Here is a 13,653-nt window from a genome sequence, read left to right as displayed (position 1 = left end):
CATTTCCTCAAGGAAGTATCAGTGATTCAAGGATAGTTTGCCAAAAAATAGTGTTGAAACTAACTGCAGAAATGAATAAAGCAAGGGAGAGGGAGATTTAAGAATAAAATGCTATACCGTCAATATCCTTTTTTTTTATCAACATCAAGATTTAAGACCCTTATTTAGACCAAATTTTAAATTGTCCTGCTGGTTGACAAATAATTTACTAAACTACAAATATTCAATGTAGTTTCTTGAGTAAATGATACTTTAAACTAATGCATGCATATGAATTGGGAAAGAATCAGCTAAATACTGTTTAGATGGAATATAACGTTACAGCATGTAACGTTACCACAGAAAATATACCAATACGTTTTTATTATTATTAAAAGACTTTCATGGGGGTCAACGTTGGGGAATTTTTGTTTTATAAAAATGTATTGTAATCTTCAAGAGAAAAAATGCTTCCTGTTAACCTCGCGCAATTTAAATAGTCCTTTTTTCGCAGCTAGCTTCATTAGCTAGTAGGCTAATGTATTCTTAAGACGTTTCCAACATAATCCTTTGTAATTTGACTTTAATAAGTTTAAAATAAACCTTTATGCTTTTAAAGTTTTTTGTGATAGATTTTTGTTACATAAAACCTCAAATAAAGTGATAAATATTGACAGGACTTACGTTTGTAGGCTATGACGCGCATGCGCTTGTTCACGAGCGCCAATTCAGAGGATTAGTAAACAAACAAATAATAATAAAAAAGAAATACTGTGTTGTTTAAACCAGGTTTTAACCTAGTTATGTCAAATATGGGCAAACCCAACCGATGTGTTTAAAATATAATTAAAAAATTAAACCAACGGTTTATGTCCATATATTTGACCCAAAAATGGGTTGAAACAACCCATCATATTTTTTTAGAGTGAACTTGTTATTCAACTGTTGAAACGTCCATAAGTATGTTTAAACATAATGCATACTTTAAAATCCCCCTACTCTCTCACTCGTCCTCAAAATTCTTGCTTTGCCTTCAATTGCTAACGACAGTGCTGCTGAATTAACTGAATAAAGAGGATGGGGGTTTCATTCATAGCCTATTTTGGTTTCAGGGGCTGTAAAAGTGCAACCAATTACATATAAAGAAAATCACTGAAAAATCACTGGCAGTTATCGTGTTTCCGTCATTTGATCGCCGTGGTGATGATCAGGGAACATTTGCTGTGATTTCAGCACTGGACAGTGCCTGTGTGACTGGGAGGAGCGCGCGCTCAGGCAGAACTTCTAGAACGACAGAAGAACCACATGAACCCACGAAACAGACTGAATGTCCTCAGCAGCCAACCAAGACAGACAGAGAGACAGAGAGAGAGAGAGAGAGAGAGGTGGACGGATCGAGCGCTTGACGCATAACCCCGCCTCCTCGGCTCAGAAGATGGAAATCCTGCCCTAGTTTACCACATTCAGCGCACCTCGTTTACCAGGGTACCAGGGTTCGTTACTCCTTTACGCATTCGTTCTCCATTAATCTCCTTTCAAGATAGTAGATCTTCTAAACGGATTCGCCAGCACACCTGTGCCTCACATGCGTTAAGTATGTACTGCTGAGGGATTGTTTTTTTTTTTTAAAAAACCACACGAGCTCCAGCTGTTGTATCACCCCGGGCATCAGATCATCCGTCACGTTCATGAGAGGGACGACAGACAGCGCGATGGACCCGCAAACCGCCTGCTGATGTTCAGGGTCCACGATGGATTCCTGCGTGTCTACTTCAGCATTCCCATATAACGGATTCATAAATGGAGGAGGAGAGTGACAGCCGAAAAATTAACAACAGCTTCCTTCGGGACCACAACTATGCAACCGAAGGTATTTGGAAAATCGAATTGAATTCGATTCTCACTTATATTAATGACGGTGACGGACGGTGGGGGCGGGGGGCTTCTCTTCAAGACTCTCCTGTATATGAATGTGTTGCATGGACATTGGGCGCGTTAGTGCTTTTTGGTGCATTGATGATTCTCGTACTTGATCTGAAAGTCTTACAGTGTGCAGAACCCCGGATGCTTCTCCTGTTTTTATGGGCTTAGGACTATATATAGACCTTGCATTAGTCTGAGCTCTGGTTTTAAGGTGTTACTATGGGGCAGTGGCCATTGAGATGTGACGTGTACAATGAGTCAGATATGACTGGCATGACAGAACACCGCAGACATTTTTGGAGTGATTATTAAGAGACAACTGAGATTCAAAACAGTACATTTGGCACTATCATTATTTGAAATTGCTTTAAAGCAGGTAAATAAAATAATATAATCCACATTAACAGTATTGGAAGTTATGCATACTTTAGTAGTAGTTTTACATGTGACATGTGTAATGGATGGGAGTTTGTAAACCCAATGACTCCATCTCTTCAGTCTGTTTTACAGCCACATGTTTAAAATGCAGGTGCAAGATAAAGCCTGGCACGTTTAAAGCAAACATTTGAGGTGAACAATCTCCTGTCATGTTTGGAAGCATATAGATGTATAGCAGGAAAGCTAGCTCTGGGCGTGGTGGCGGTGGTGGGCATCTTCCTGGGCAGTGATTAATGGCTGTGGGAGGTTTTGCAAAACAGACTTAATGAGCAAAATCAATCTGTAGCTGTTGGACTCGAATGCCCCTGGTTTCCTTGGTTTATGGCCTGTCTAGTGCCCACCCCGGCTTTCTGTAAATCACACAGTAGCAGTGGAGCGTTTGCTCAGACGCACACACCCTTACATACCATAAGCCGCACAGTGTCTTTCACCGGCAAACGTGGCCCTCGCTGTCTCGCTGCTATGGTGCAGGTAGTCTCAAAGTATTGTGGCTGACTGCATTCTGTATGCATTAAGATTGGTACCTGAAATCAGAAGCAGTTTATGCCAATCCCTGGCATTAGTTATTTATTTCACATTATACAGTATGTATAAATTATGTTTAAAAAGACCATCTCAAAGCATATATTTTGGACCCTACCAGTTCTCTTTGCAGTATATGTGGCTTCACAACTGTTTTCAGTGCTGTTCTCAGATGTTTTGCTGCTTTTTGGGGAGAGCTCAAATTTGATATCTGTCCTAGTTACACAGACTCACAGCTGGTGCTTTAGTGTTGCATGACTGTGGTACAACCTAGGATAGAACCAAGTATTCAAGATTGGGGAAGACCAAAGGTTCTTACAATTGAAAAAAAAAAAAAAACTTATTCGGGTGGATGCACATCCCTTACAATGTGCTTACACGCACAAGAATATTAATTGGGATTTGGTGAGTGTCATTTGAACATATCACCTAAATATGCCCAAACAAAGGTGATTCTGGGTGATTTCAGATTCAGACAGAAAAGGCTAACTATTTTTGGAGCGAGAAAACTCGTACTTAACATCTGGCCTACATTTGGCAAAATACCATGCTTGTGTTTTTACACAATGAGTTAAGTTGTTCAAGTTACTGATCAAAATTACAAGAATGCATGAAAGATCATCTCCAGTATTTTCACACTGGCTGATTACATAATATACAAAACCCCAGTAGCTGAATAGCATGCAAAAGTCTTTTAGCCTCTTAAAGGAGTAGTTTACTTTTAAAAAAATATTGCTGATAATTCACTCACCCCCATGTCATCCAAGATATCCACGTATTTCTTTCTTCAGTCGAAAAGAAATTAATTAGAATTTTCTCCATATAATGGACTTCAATGGGAACCAAACGGTTCAAGGTCCAAATGAGAGTTTCATTGCAGCTTCAAAGGGCTTTAAACAACACCGGACGATGAATAAGGGTCTTATCTAGCGAAACGATCTGTCATTTAAAAAATAAATTAAATTAATAAATAAATTAAGCACAAATGCTCGCCTTGCTCTGTTCTGTGATGAGCGTTTGTGACTCTCCTGTTCAAACTCGTTCATCAAAATGAACAAATCTTTTTTCGAGTCATGACTCGAAGGGTCCTATATAAGACCCTTATTCATCGTCTGGTGTCGTTTAAAGCCCTTTGAAGCTGCACTGAAACTCTCATTTGGACCTTGAACTGTTTGGTTCCCATTGAAGTCCATTATATGGAGAAAATCATGGAATGTTTTCATCAAAAAACTTAATTTCTTTTCGATTGAAGAAAGAAAGACGTGGACATCTTGGATGACATGGGGGTGAGTAAATTATCAGCAAAAGTGAACTACTCCTTATAAAGTAAAAATAAAGACTCTTTATTGGTTTCAATGTTTCTGTGAAGAACATTTAACACATATGGAACCTTTCCACAAAAGGTTTTTATATTGGAAAAAAGGGGTTCTTTCGATTATTAAAATATTTGTTACACTAAGAAAATAATGGTTCTTAAGAACAGTTCACTAAAAGGTTCATTGGGGAAACCAAAATGATTACCTAATGGCATTGCTGCAAAAACCACCTTTTGTAATAGAAAAGGGAATTACTAGACAATGGATCTCAATCGTAAAATTATGTGCATGTACAAATGGTCATTGTCTGTGTTTTTTTGCAGTACTGTGTTAGACTATGGCTTTAACATGCCATGGCATTCCCAAAATCCATAAATGTGTTTGCATTTAGCTGTTACAATCTAGGTTGCACTCGTTCACCCCGCCCCCTCACCACTATGTGCATACCCATACTGCCTTGCTCACGTGATGCAGGAGATGATGGTGGTATTTCCCCACTGCAGACTTGCTTGGAGGCGTAATTGAGGTTCAGGGTTACTCTCGCTCAGTGTTTCTCTCCCGCAGGCTGTGGAGGCTGCAGCAATATAACCCTTGTGTGATTCTGTCAATAGACACATATAGGAAATGAGCATCTGAGTTCAGAGTGGTTGAAATTCTCCATTGTGATCACTTACACCAGAAAGTAATGTGTGTTGATGCACATTCCAAGCACGGTTTGATTTTGATTATCGAGTGCACTCTTTTCTGAAACAACCAGTGCTGTCTGCCCTATGACCCAGCAACGTGACCTACTAAAGGACCCCTTCTCTTCCCCAATTTATCTAATTCACTGAAGTGCCATGGCTGTTGTAATTGGATTTCGCGAGGGCAACTTTGTAGTCCCAGTAGTGGTTTGTTGGGTCCCAAACCTAATAAAGCCCTGACAGATAGGTGATAGAAAGGCACACCCAATATTTGCATCCCCTTTCTTACACTAAAAAGAAATATCAAATTACACCATGGGGGTTCATAAAGACCTTTAGAGTTAATATTTCACATATGCAATGAAAACTTTTAATATCTCCTTATTTATTGCGTTTTTCCAACGGGAGTCGTGTTTGCTCACGCTTGGGGAACATTCAAGGTGCGGGGCGGCGTAATTCTCCCGCATTTCATTTGCACTGGGAATCCCAGCGTTCCCTGCATTGAAACACAAGCAGAACATGTGCAGCGATAACCATCGTCTCTAGTGGAATAAAACGCACCGAAATAAATGAAATTTAGTTTCATTAGCATAACACAGATGCTTTCGGCATGACAGCACTAATAGCTGGAGGATGGATGCGACCATGCTGAGAAAGAGAAAGAGATTCAGTTTGTCTGTTAGGTTGCATGGGTGTAATTGACCAGAACGATCCCCCCTACTTGCTTACACATCAGTCCATTCCACCACCCACGCTACACAACACACTAATGAATGAGAAAACGCCCTGAAACACTGACAAGATCATCAATCGCTGCAAGCTAGCAAAGTAGCTGAGCTTCGAAAAACTCATAGGGAGAGAGAAAGATAAAAATATTGCCTGGCAGAGAAAAGGCTTTGCGGTACTCCAATCTGCACTGCAGGGCCCGACGCCAGCAGAACTTAGCCTGGATAGACAGCATTGGACTCGCGGTTCTGCGCAGGCACATTACTGCTTATGTGGGCACTAGTGTACTAAAAGGAGGAGATTGCAGAATTAAGATGTTAGGTCACCTCATTCTAGGCCAATCTTATCTTAGTTTAATATAGTCTAACCTAACCACAGTCTTACCTCACCGCCAGAGTACCTCACTACATCGTAATACAAGATTACCTCAATGGGTACATAAATAACAGGTACATTGCTCTCAACAGACACATGAAGTCACACACTAGTTGTCTTCATAAATATTGTTTTGGACATAATATTTTATCTTGATTAATTATTGTTTTGATAACTCTAGTGGCAATTCCCAATACTCCAGTAGCAGGGTTTGGCCAGAGGCGGTTGTTGAATCGAGTAGGTCCCAGAGTGTACCTGGATAAACCTATAAAACAAAAATGATGACTTAATAAAAATCACATTAAATGAATTACTAATAATCAGATATTTGAATAAAACAAACACTTGCAGATGTCTCATTAAAGAACAAGAATACTACGCACGTTTGTGACTATCCTGTACGAACTCGTTCATCAAAATGAACAAATCTTTTTTTGAGTCATTTGGTTCATTCAACGAACGAAACGAACGAATTGACTCGGAAAAAGATTAGTTCATTTTGATAAACGAGTTCTAACAGGAGAGTCACGAACGTGCATCATTAGCAAGGCGAGCATTTGGGCTTAAAAAAATTAAACTTTGTTTTGTTTTTTTAAATCAGCGATCGTTTCGCTTGATAAGACCCCTATTCATCGTCTGGAATCGTTTAAAGCCCTTTGAACAGTTTGCAGTTTGCACTGAAATTGTCTTTTGGACCTTGAACCGTTTGGTTCCCATTGAAGTCCATTATATGGAGAAAAATCCTGGAATGTTTTCATCAAAAATCTTAATTTCTTTTCGACTGAAGAAAGAAAGACATGGATATCTTGGATGACATGGGGTGAGTAAATTATCAGCAAAAGTTTTTAAAAAAATGAAAGCACCACAGCTGAAAATATAAAAGCCAAAAACAAAACAAATAGATAAACTCACTAGTCAGCCTCACTAATCCTGAACCAACTCACAACATTGGTGGTTTGAACAGTATGTTTGCAGGACCTCACATTAAGGGAATAAAATGGTCTTACACACACACACAAAACCATAGTCATAACTATAAACCTTAAATTCTTCCTTGAGGGCATCTAACCCCATTTCATTTTCTATGAGTTATCAAATGTTTGTCTCTACATTGTACCACGTGTTATGTTTCCCCCAAACGGTTCATAGACCTCTCTGATGTCACCATGTAATGGCCTAGTTTAAAATATCTGTGCAGTTCATCAGTAGGGAGGACGCAGCACAGAGCGGCCCAGCGGGGGTGACCCTGCCACTCTAACCCGTGCAACACAATTTACACCCCCATGCTCTCACATCAGGGATAATGACATGCACTACCCCACACTATTACTCAAGACACAGAGAGAGTGACAGACAGGCAGACAGACTGCATCAGTAGTGGTTGCCAACACAAACGGCCCCAGGCTACACTTTAAGACTTTAATCATAAAGAGAAATATTTCTCCAGCCCAAAAGGACCCCCATTTATAATTTACAGGGAAACAGCGAGGCACTAATGTTGTTCCCCGGCGTCAGGCTGAGTGCATGAGGAGGACAAACAGCGATGGGCAGGTCGCATTAAACATTCAATTGCTGTCAAACTCAGATTGAGGTTTTTATTGAGGGATGACATGAGGAGAAAGTTAAACTCATCAACTAAAGAATGACTTATGAATCATCAACCAGCTTTAGAAAACTTACAATTAACAGATACATGAAAACACAATGGCTCTGTTACAGAATCTAGTGAGCTAACTTGCTATCTACTACCTATAGGCAGCTGCCTTCTAAGACTGCATAAAAGACTGATTTGGAAAACACTACATAGGTAGCAATTATAACAAAAATATAAACTAGAGACTACAACTCATGTTGTATTACATTGTTGCATGTTGCTGAGCTAATAGCACTATATTTTATTGTAAATAAATGGTATATAAAGTGCACAAAAATATTGAATAAAATAGTCATGATTTTGTTACTTTACTTTTTAGATACTTTACCATTTACAATATTTTTCTTTTTGAAAGAAATTAATTCTTTTATTCAACAAAAACACATTAAATTGATCAAAAGTGACAGTCAAGACAATGTTTTAAGATATTTTTGTTTCAAATAAATGCTGTCCTTTTGAAATTTCCATTCCTCAAAAAAAAATCCTGAAAAAGTATCAGGGTTTCCACAAAAAATAAATAAATAAATAAATAATAATATTGACAATGATAATAATAAGACATGTTTCTTGTGCACCAAATCAGCATATAACATGTATTTCTGAAGGAACATGAGACACTGAAGACTAGAGTAATGATCACTGGAATAAATGACATTATAAAATGTAAATGTATTATTGTAATATGCATAATTACTATTTTTACTGTTTTTTTAATTAAATAAATGCAGCCTTGAGAGACTGTAGTCCACTCATAGGTTTTGGGCCAGAGCTAATTTATCCTTTTAAATTTTACTATCCCAATACTCCTTTTTAGTATCCTGACAATAAGGAAAGAAGCACTAAATGTAAATGAGGTACTATAAACACACACGCAGTCTGTCTCTTTTTTTATGGTCTCTGTGGTGTCCTACAGCTCCAGTTCTCCACATCTGTAGTTAAATTATGTATCTGTTAATGACGTGTGAAATTCAAACCAGTTTCCCCCGCTTGAAGTTCAACCCCCTACATGCGGCCTTTCTCTCAGACACACACACAACACATATTCACCCACCCCTCCCATTCCCCGGAGGCCTACACCACCTCTCTCCCATTTCCACAGGGCATTTTTCCAAGAAATAAGGTTAATTAGCTTTTTTTTTTTGTTGGTCTCAGTCTCTGCTGTGGTTGGATGTAGGCAGTGCTATGACTGTGTGTATCCGAGAGTCATTGACATTGTTGTCGATCAGCAGGTGGTCAAGCTTATTATAACCTGCTCAAATCACGCCCATGTCTGGTGAAATTGGTCCAGACCTGCATCATTTAGCAGCGGGCCAAAGGCAAGTCTTTATTCCACTGGCTTTGAAACCACCAGACATCGACTTAAAGCAAGTCGATGCAATCTAGGCACGTTGACAAAACAGCAGGCACAGTCTACCGCGTGTTGTTTTGTTTGCTATTTTGGCTGTAAATATAGATTCATCAATCAATATGAATTGATTTTAATGTCGAACAGTCAAAAGAAAAAGAAGGTATATCAAAAACTGCCTGTGTTTACTTTCTGATATTAATTGAATTTATGAGTGTACAGAATACGATTCCTTTTTTTTTTTTTTACAACAGAACTCTGTTGGCCTGCAGTTTGATCTATAGTCTAAATAACAAGGCAACTGTGCGCGGAGAGGGAATATGGGGAATTTTCTAGACACAGATCCATGAAAATTGAATTATAAAGGAAGATCTGGGCACACTTGACTAGTCTTGAATATCGACTTTAATTTGCCGGGGAAGTTCAGTGTGAATGTTGTGCAATGTAGCCGAAATGTAAAGAAATAATAGTACATGCAAAAAATGAAAATTCTTTAACCCTCAGTTATAATCGATTTTCATAAAACCAAAAACATAAATGAAAATCAATGATTACATTAATTCAGTGTAATATTTGTTTAATTTATACAGATATGCTATATACTTTATTTTTATATACACTACCGCTCAAAAGTTTGGGGTCGGTAAGATTTGTTCATGTTTTCATGTTTTTTTCATGCTGAAGTCTCTTATGCTCACCAAGGAATTAATACATCTTAAGAATTCAAACCCAAACTTTTGAACGGTAGTGTAGATTTTATTTATACTTACTAATAATACTATATCATAATAAAACCTAAAATCTTTTTAAATAAGTTCTGCATCCAAAAATTATCTTTTGTGTGCGAAACTTAATATATATACCCAGGTTACACCACAATTTTTATTTATTTATAATGACTTAAATGTGTGTCTGCTTTTTCATTTGATTGAAATTGCTTTCTTCTTATGAGATGTTCATGCTGATCTTAGGTTATTAAATGAAGACAGAATTTTCATTTTTGGCTGTAAAACCGTTTAACCCATCTCATACAATCTTGTTGCACACCTAACCAATCTATCCTTCTGAATGTTAAACACTTCTGATAGGTTAAGGCAGCTGTAATCTTCTCTTTCGAGCTGAGCCGTTGAGACGCTGAACTCAGCGAAAGGGCTTTAATCTCACAGACAATGCCGAGTGTACAACTGTGCATCACAACACAGTGCTCTATCAGGTCCTGTGACTATTGCAGATCCCATGCAGACATGCTTCCACACAGGCTTTACACAAAATCATTTCATTTTGGCTTAACTTCAAAACAAGCATTGATTTTGTCTTTTGAAAATGATTGGATGTTCTGTAGCTGGAGACGGGCTCTCTAGACTCAGACTGACCTACTTTTCCATGAACCAGACTCTCTCTTATGTTGCAGACAGCTGTGCCATGCTGAAACCTCAATGAGATTTGTTTGTGAGGGCTGGCGGTAGAAGCTGTACTTTAAAACACATTCCACTTGCTATTTTTAATACAGATCTTTGTTGACCCACTGTCCTCTTTCACTGCATAGTGGCATTTAACGTCTTGATGTCATGCATCAACTTGATCTCATTCTCATTTTGCCTGTGCGAAGGTAAAGGAAATCAATTTGGAGATCAATATAAGCTAAGTGTGACTATATTAGACTTTGTTCTGTGGACGTTCTTTGCAGCCTTTAAACAGCAGGACATTAATCCAGCTGTGTTTGGAATGGAAACTGCGTACAGCATACCGCAATATATACTGCATATAGCTTACTTTTTTATTGAAAATTGAATGCATGTATAGCAGAACACATTTTAGACAGTGGTATTATATGTGTTTGTGTGTGGCATTTTAATTAATTAATCAGTTAAACAGTGTTAAAATTTTAAATGGTAAAAATTGTGGTTAATGTTAGTGATATGGACGAGATATGCCGAGTCCGAGTCAAGATCGAGTTTTTGAAGTGTCGAGACCGAGTCTTTGAAAGGTCGAGACCGAGTCGAGACCGAGTCTTTGAAGGAACAAGTCCAAGACGAGTGAGAAAGCAGAAATCGGTCTCGAGTACTACATCACTAGTTAATGTTAAAAAGGAAATACTGTGCACATTATAGGCAACATACTACTTAAATAGTATGCTAATATGCCATTATGAACATTATATTTTCAATGTTTCCCATGATGCCTTTGTGACGGGGAAGCCATGATCATATATGTTCCAGAGCTGCCGGGGCTTCTGGGATTAGACAGGTTGGCACGGTAACCCACTTTATGGTGTGTGAGTAATGAGAGCGGCTGCAAATTACACAAGATCTGTTCTTTCCCAGAAGCACTATGGGTATATGAGACCCTGACCTTTGACCCTGCTGTTGCAGACATGGGTGCCTGCAGGATTTATTAACTGCACTCCGTAATCCACTGACTGCCCACTTTATTAGTCATAGGCAGCTTAGTATAAAGACATTCAAAATAGATGACTAACCTGTAGCATATCAAATCTGATTCCAGAAGCACTTCCTGTTTCAGTTTTTTAACACTACATAAAAGCTGGGATAAAATACAACCAACAGAACATGTAAAACTGAATCAAAAAGTTAAACAAACATCTTTAAGATGTTTTCTTTACATGTGAAATAAAGAAAACAGTTACAAACTGAAACAGGAAGTGTTTCTGGACCAGTGTTTTTTTACATCTTGCAAAATGGAAATGACACGTTTTTATATGTATATATAAATATATGTACTTACCTAAAGGATTATCAGGCACACAATACTAATACTGTGTTTATCCACCTTTCACCTTCAGAACTGCCTTAATTCTATGTGGCATTGATTCAACAAGGTGTTGAAATCATTCTTTAGAAATGTTGGCCCATATTGATAGGATAGCGTCTTGCAGTTGTCGAGAAATCGAGACTCATCAGACCAGGCAACATTTTTCCAGTCTTCAACTGTCCAATTTTGGTGAGCTCTTGCAAATTGTTGCCTCTTTTTCCTATTTGTAGTGGAGATGAGTGGTACCCAGTGGGGTCTTCTGCTGTTGTAGCCCATCCTCCTCAAGGTTGTGCGTGTTGTGGCTTCAAAAATGCTTTGCCGTATACCTCGGTTGTAACGAGTGGTTATTTCAGTCAAAGTTGCTCTTCTATCAGCTTGAATCAGTCGGCCCATTCTCCTCTGACCTCTAGCATCAACAAGGCATTTTCGCCCACAGGACTGCCGCATACTGGATGTTTTTCCCTTTTCACACCATTCTTTGTAAACCCTAGAAATGGTTGCGCATGAAAATTCCTGTGTTGAAATCACTCTCTCTTTCTTTTTTAAGTCAACACATGCTTTGATAATATATCCCCCCTCTGTTGTGTTCCTGTACTTGGCTTTCCTTCTCTGCTGTCTCATTTATCCTTGGGAGTAAGATGAGAAATAACATGTCTGTAATTGAGCAAACTCATTAAAACATTGTCATCATTTTTCTCCCTGTCTCAGACTGCAGTGTGCTAATGTGTTTATAATGAGAAAGGCCTGTGTTATTGCCAAGCAGAAAGTGTACGGTCAGGTGCTCCTCAACGATTGATCAAATGTTGCTGTATCCCAGAGCTACTTCTGTATTATTACCTTATGCAACATCCAACTCTTTTCAGGGCGTTTTGTTGAGTCTTTTTTGATTGCCGCTCACTGTTGAGAAACAAAGAACAGCAAGATAATTAGTAAATGAATACAATTTATTCTGACTGTAATGACTTCAACTCGCCCTCCCTCAAGAAGCAGGGGGTTTCACCGTCTCTTTCTGTGCAAACAAAGATAAGAAATGCAGCATCCAGATCAATGGGCTAAGACGTTGAATATCTGCTTTAATTTTGCAAGAGAATGACATATCCGACTATTAGACTATTTAATGCATCATTCATTTAGTAACGTGCCTGAGAAATAACAGTCTCACCATGTCCGAAACTTAAACTGACACTGTCCAATACATTTTATAATAATTATCTATCTATCTATCCATCCATCCATCCATCCATCCATCCATCTAGTTATAGATTAGCAATACAACATTACACTATCCAATACATTTTATAATAATAATCTATCCATCCTTCTATCCATCTTTCCATCCATCCATCCATCCATCCATCCAGTTGCAACATTACACTGTCCAATACATTTAATAATAATCTATCCATCCTTCTATCCATCTTTCCATCCATCCATCAATCCAGTAATAGATTAACAATGCAACATTACACTGTCCAATACATTTTATAATAATAATCTATCTATCCATCTATCCATCCTTCTATCCATCTTTCTTTCCATCCATCCATCCAGTTGCAACATTACACTGTCCAATATATTTTATAATAATAATCAATCCATCCTTCCATCCATCCATCCATCCATCCATCAATCCATCCAGTTATGAATTAACAATGCAACATTACACTGTCCAATACATTTCATAATAATAATCTATGTATCCATCCTTCTATCCATCCTTCTATCCATCTTTCCATCCATCCATCCATCCATCCATCCATCCAGTTATAGATTAACAGTGCAACAATACACTTGGAATTAGTTGTTCCAATTAGCAGAGTTTAGGTATATAATAGTATCAAACTACAATTGCAGGGTATTTATATTAAGTGCATGAATATGTACATGTATTTGTAGCATACTTAGACATTTTAAAATACA

General features: G+C 38.1%; 1 protein-coding gene across 3 annotated transcripts in view; it reads left to right on the top strand.

Annotated features, from left to right (window-relative positions):
- The window catches only part of ppp2r2ba (protein phosphatase 2, regulatory subunit B, beta a), a 53,149-nt gene that overhangs the window by 24,224 nt on the left and 15,272 nt on the right, over positions 1-13,653 (top strand). Inside the window, exon 1 of one of the 3 annotated variants that reach the window (XM_039649216.2) lies at positions 1,267-1,849. The exons of the other annotated variants lie outside the window; for them this stretch is intronic. Within the exon in view, the coding sequence (XP_039505150.1) occupies positions 1,780-1,849 (70 nt within the window). The 5' untranslated portion in view covers positions 1,267-1,779. Of the gene's footprint in view, positions 1-1,266; positions 1,850-13,653 lie in introns of those variants that run through there. 3 annotated transcript variants of the gene reach the window in all.

This window comes from Pimephales promelas, chromosome 9 (assembly GCF_988280905.1).
Source record: "Pimephales promelas chromosome 9, fPimPro1.hap1.1, whole genome shotgun sequence".
Taxonomy (NCBI): Eukaryota; Metazoa; Chordata; class Actinopteri; order Cypriniformes; family Leuciscidae; genus Pimephales; species Pimephales promelas.
This window is presented reverse-complemented; position numbering and strand designations above follow the sequence as displayed.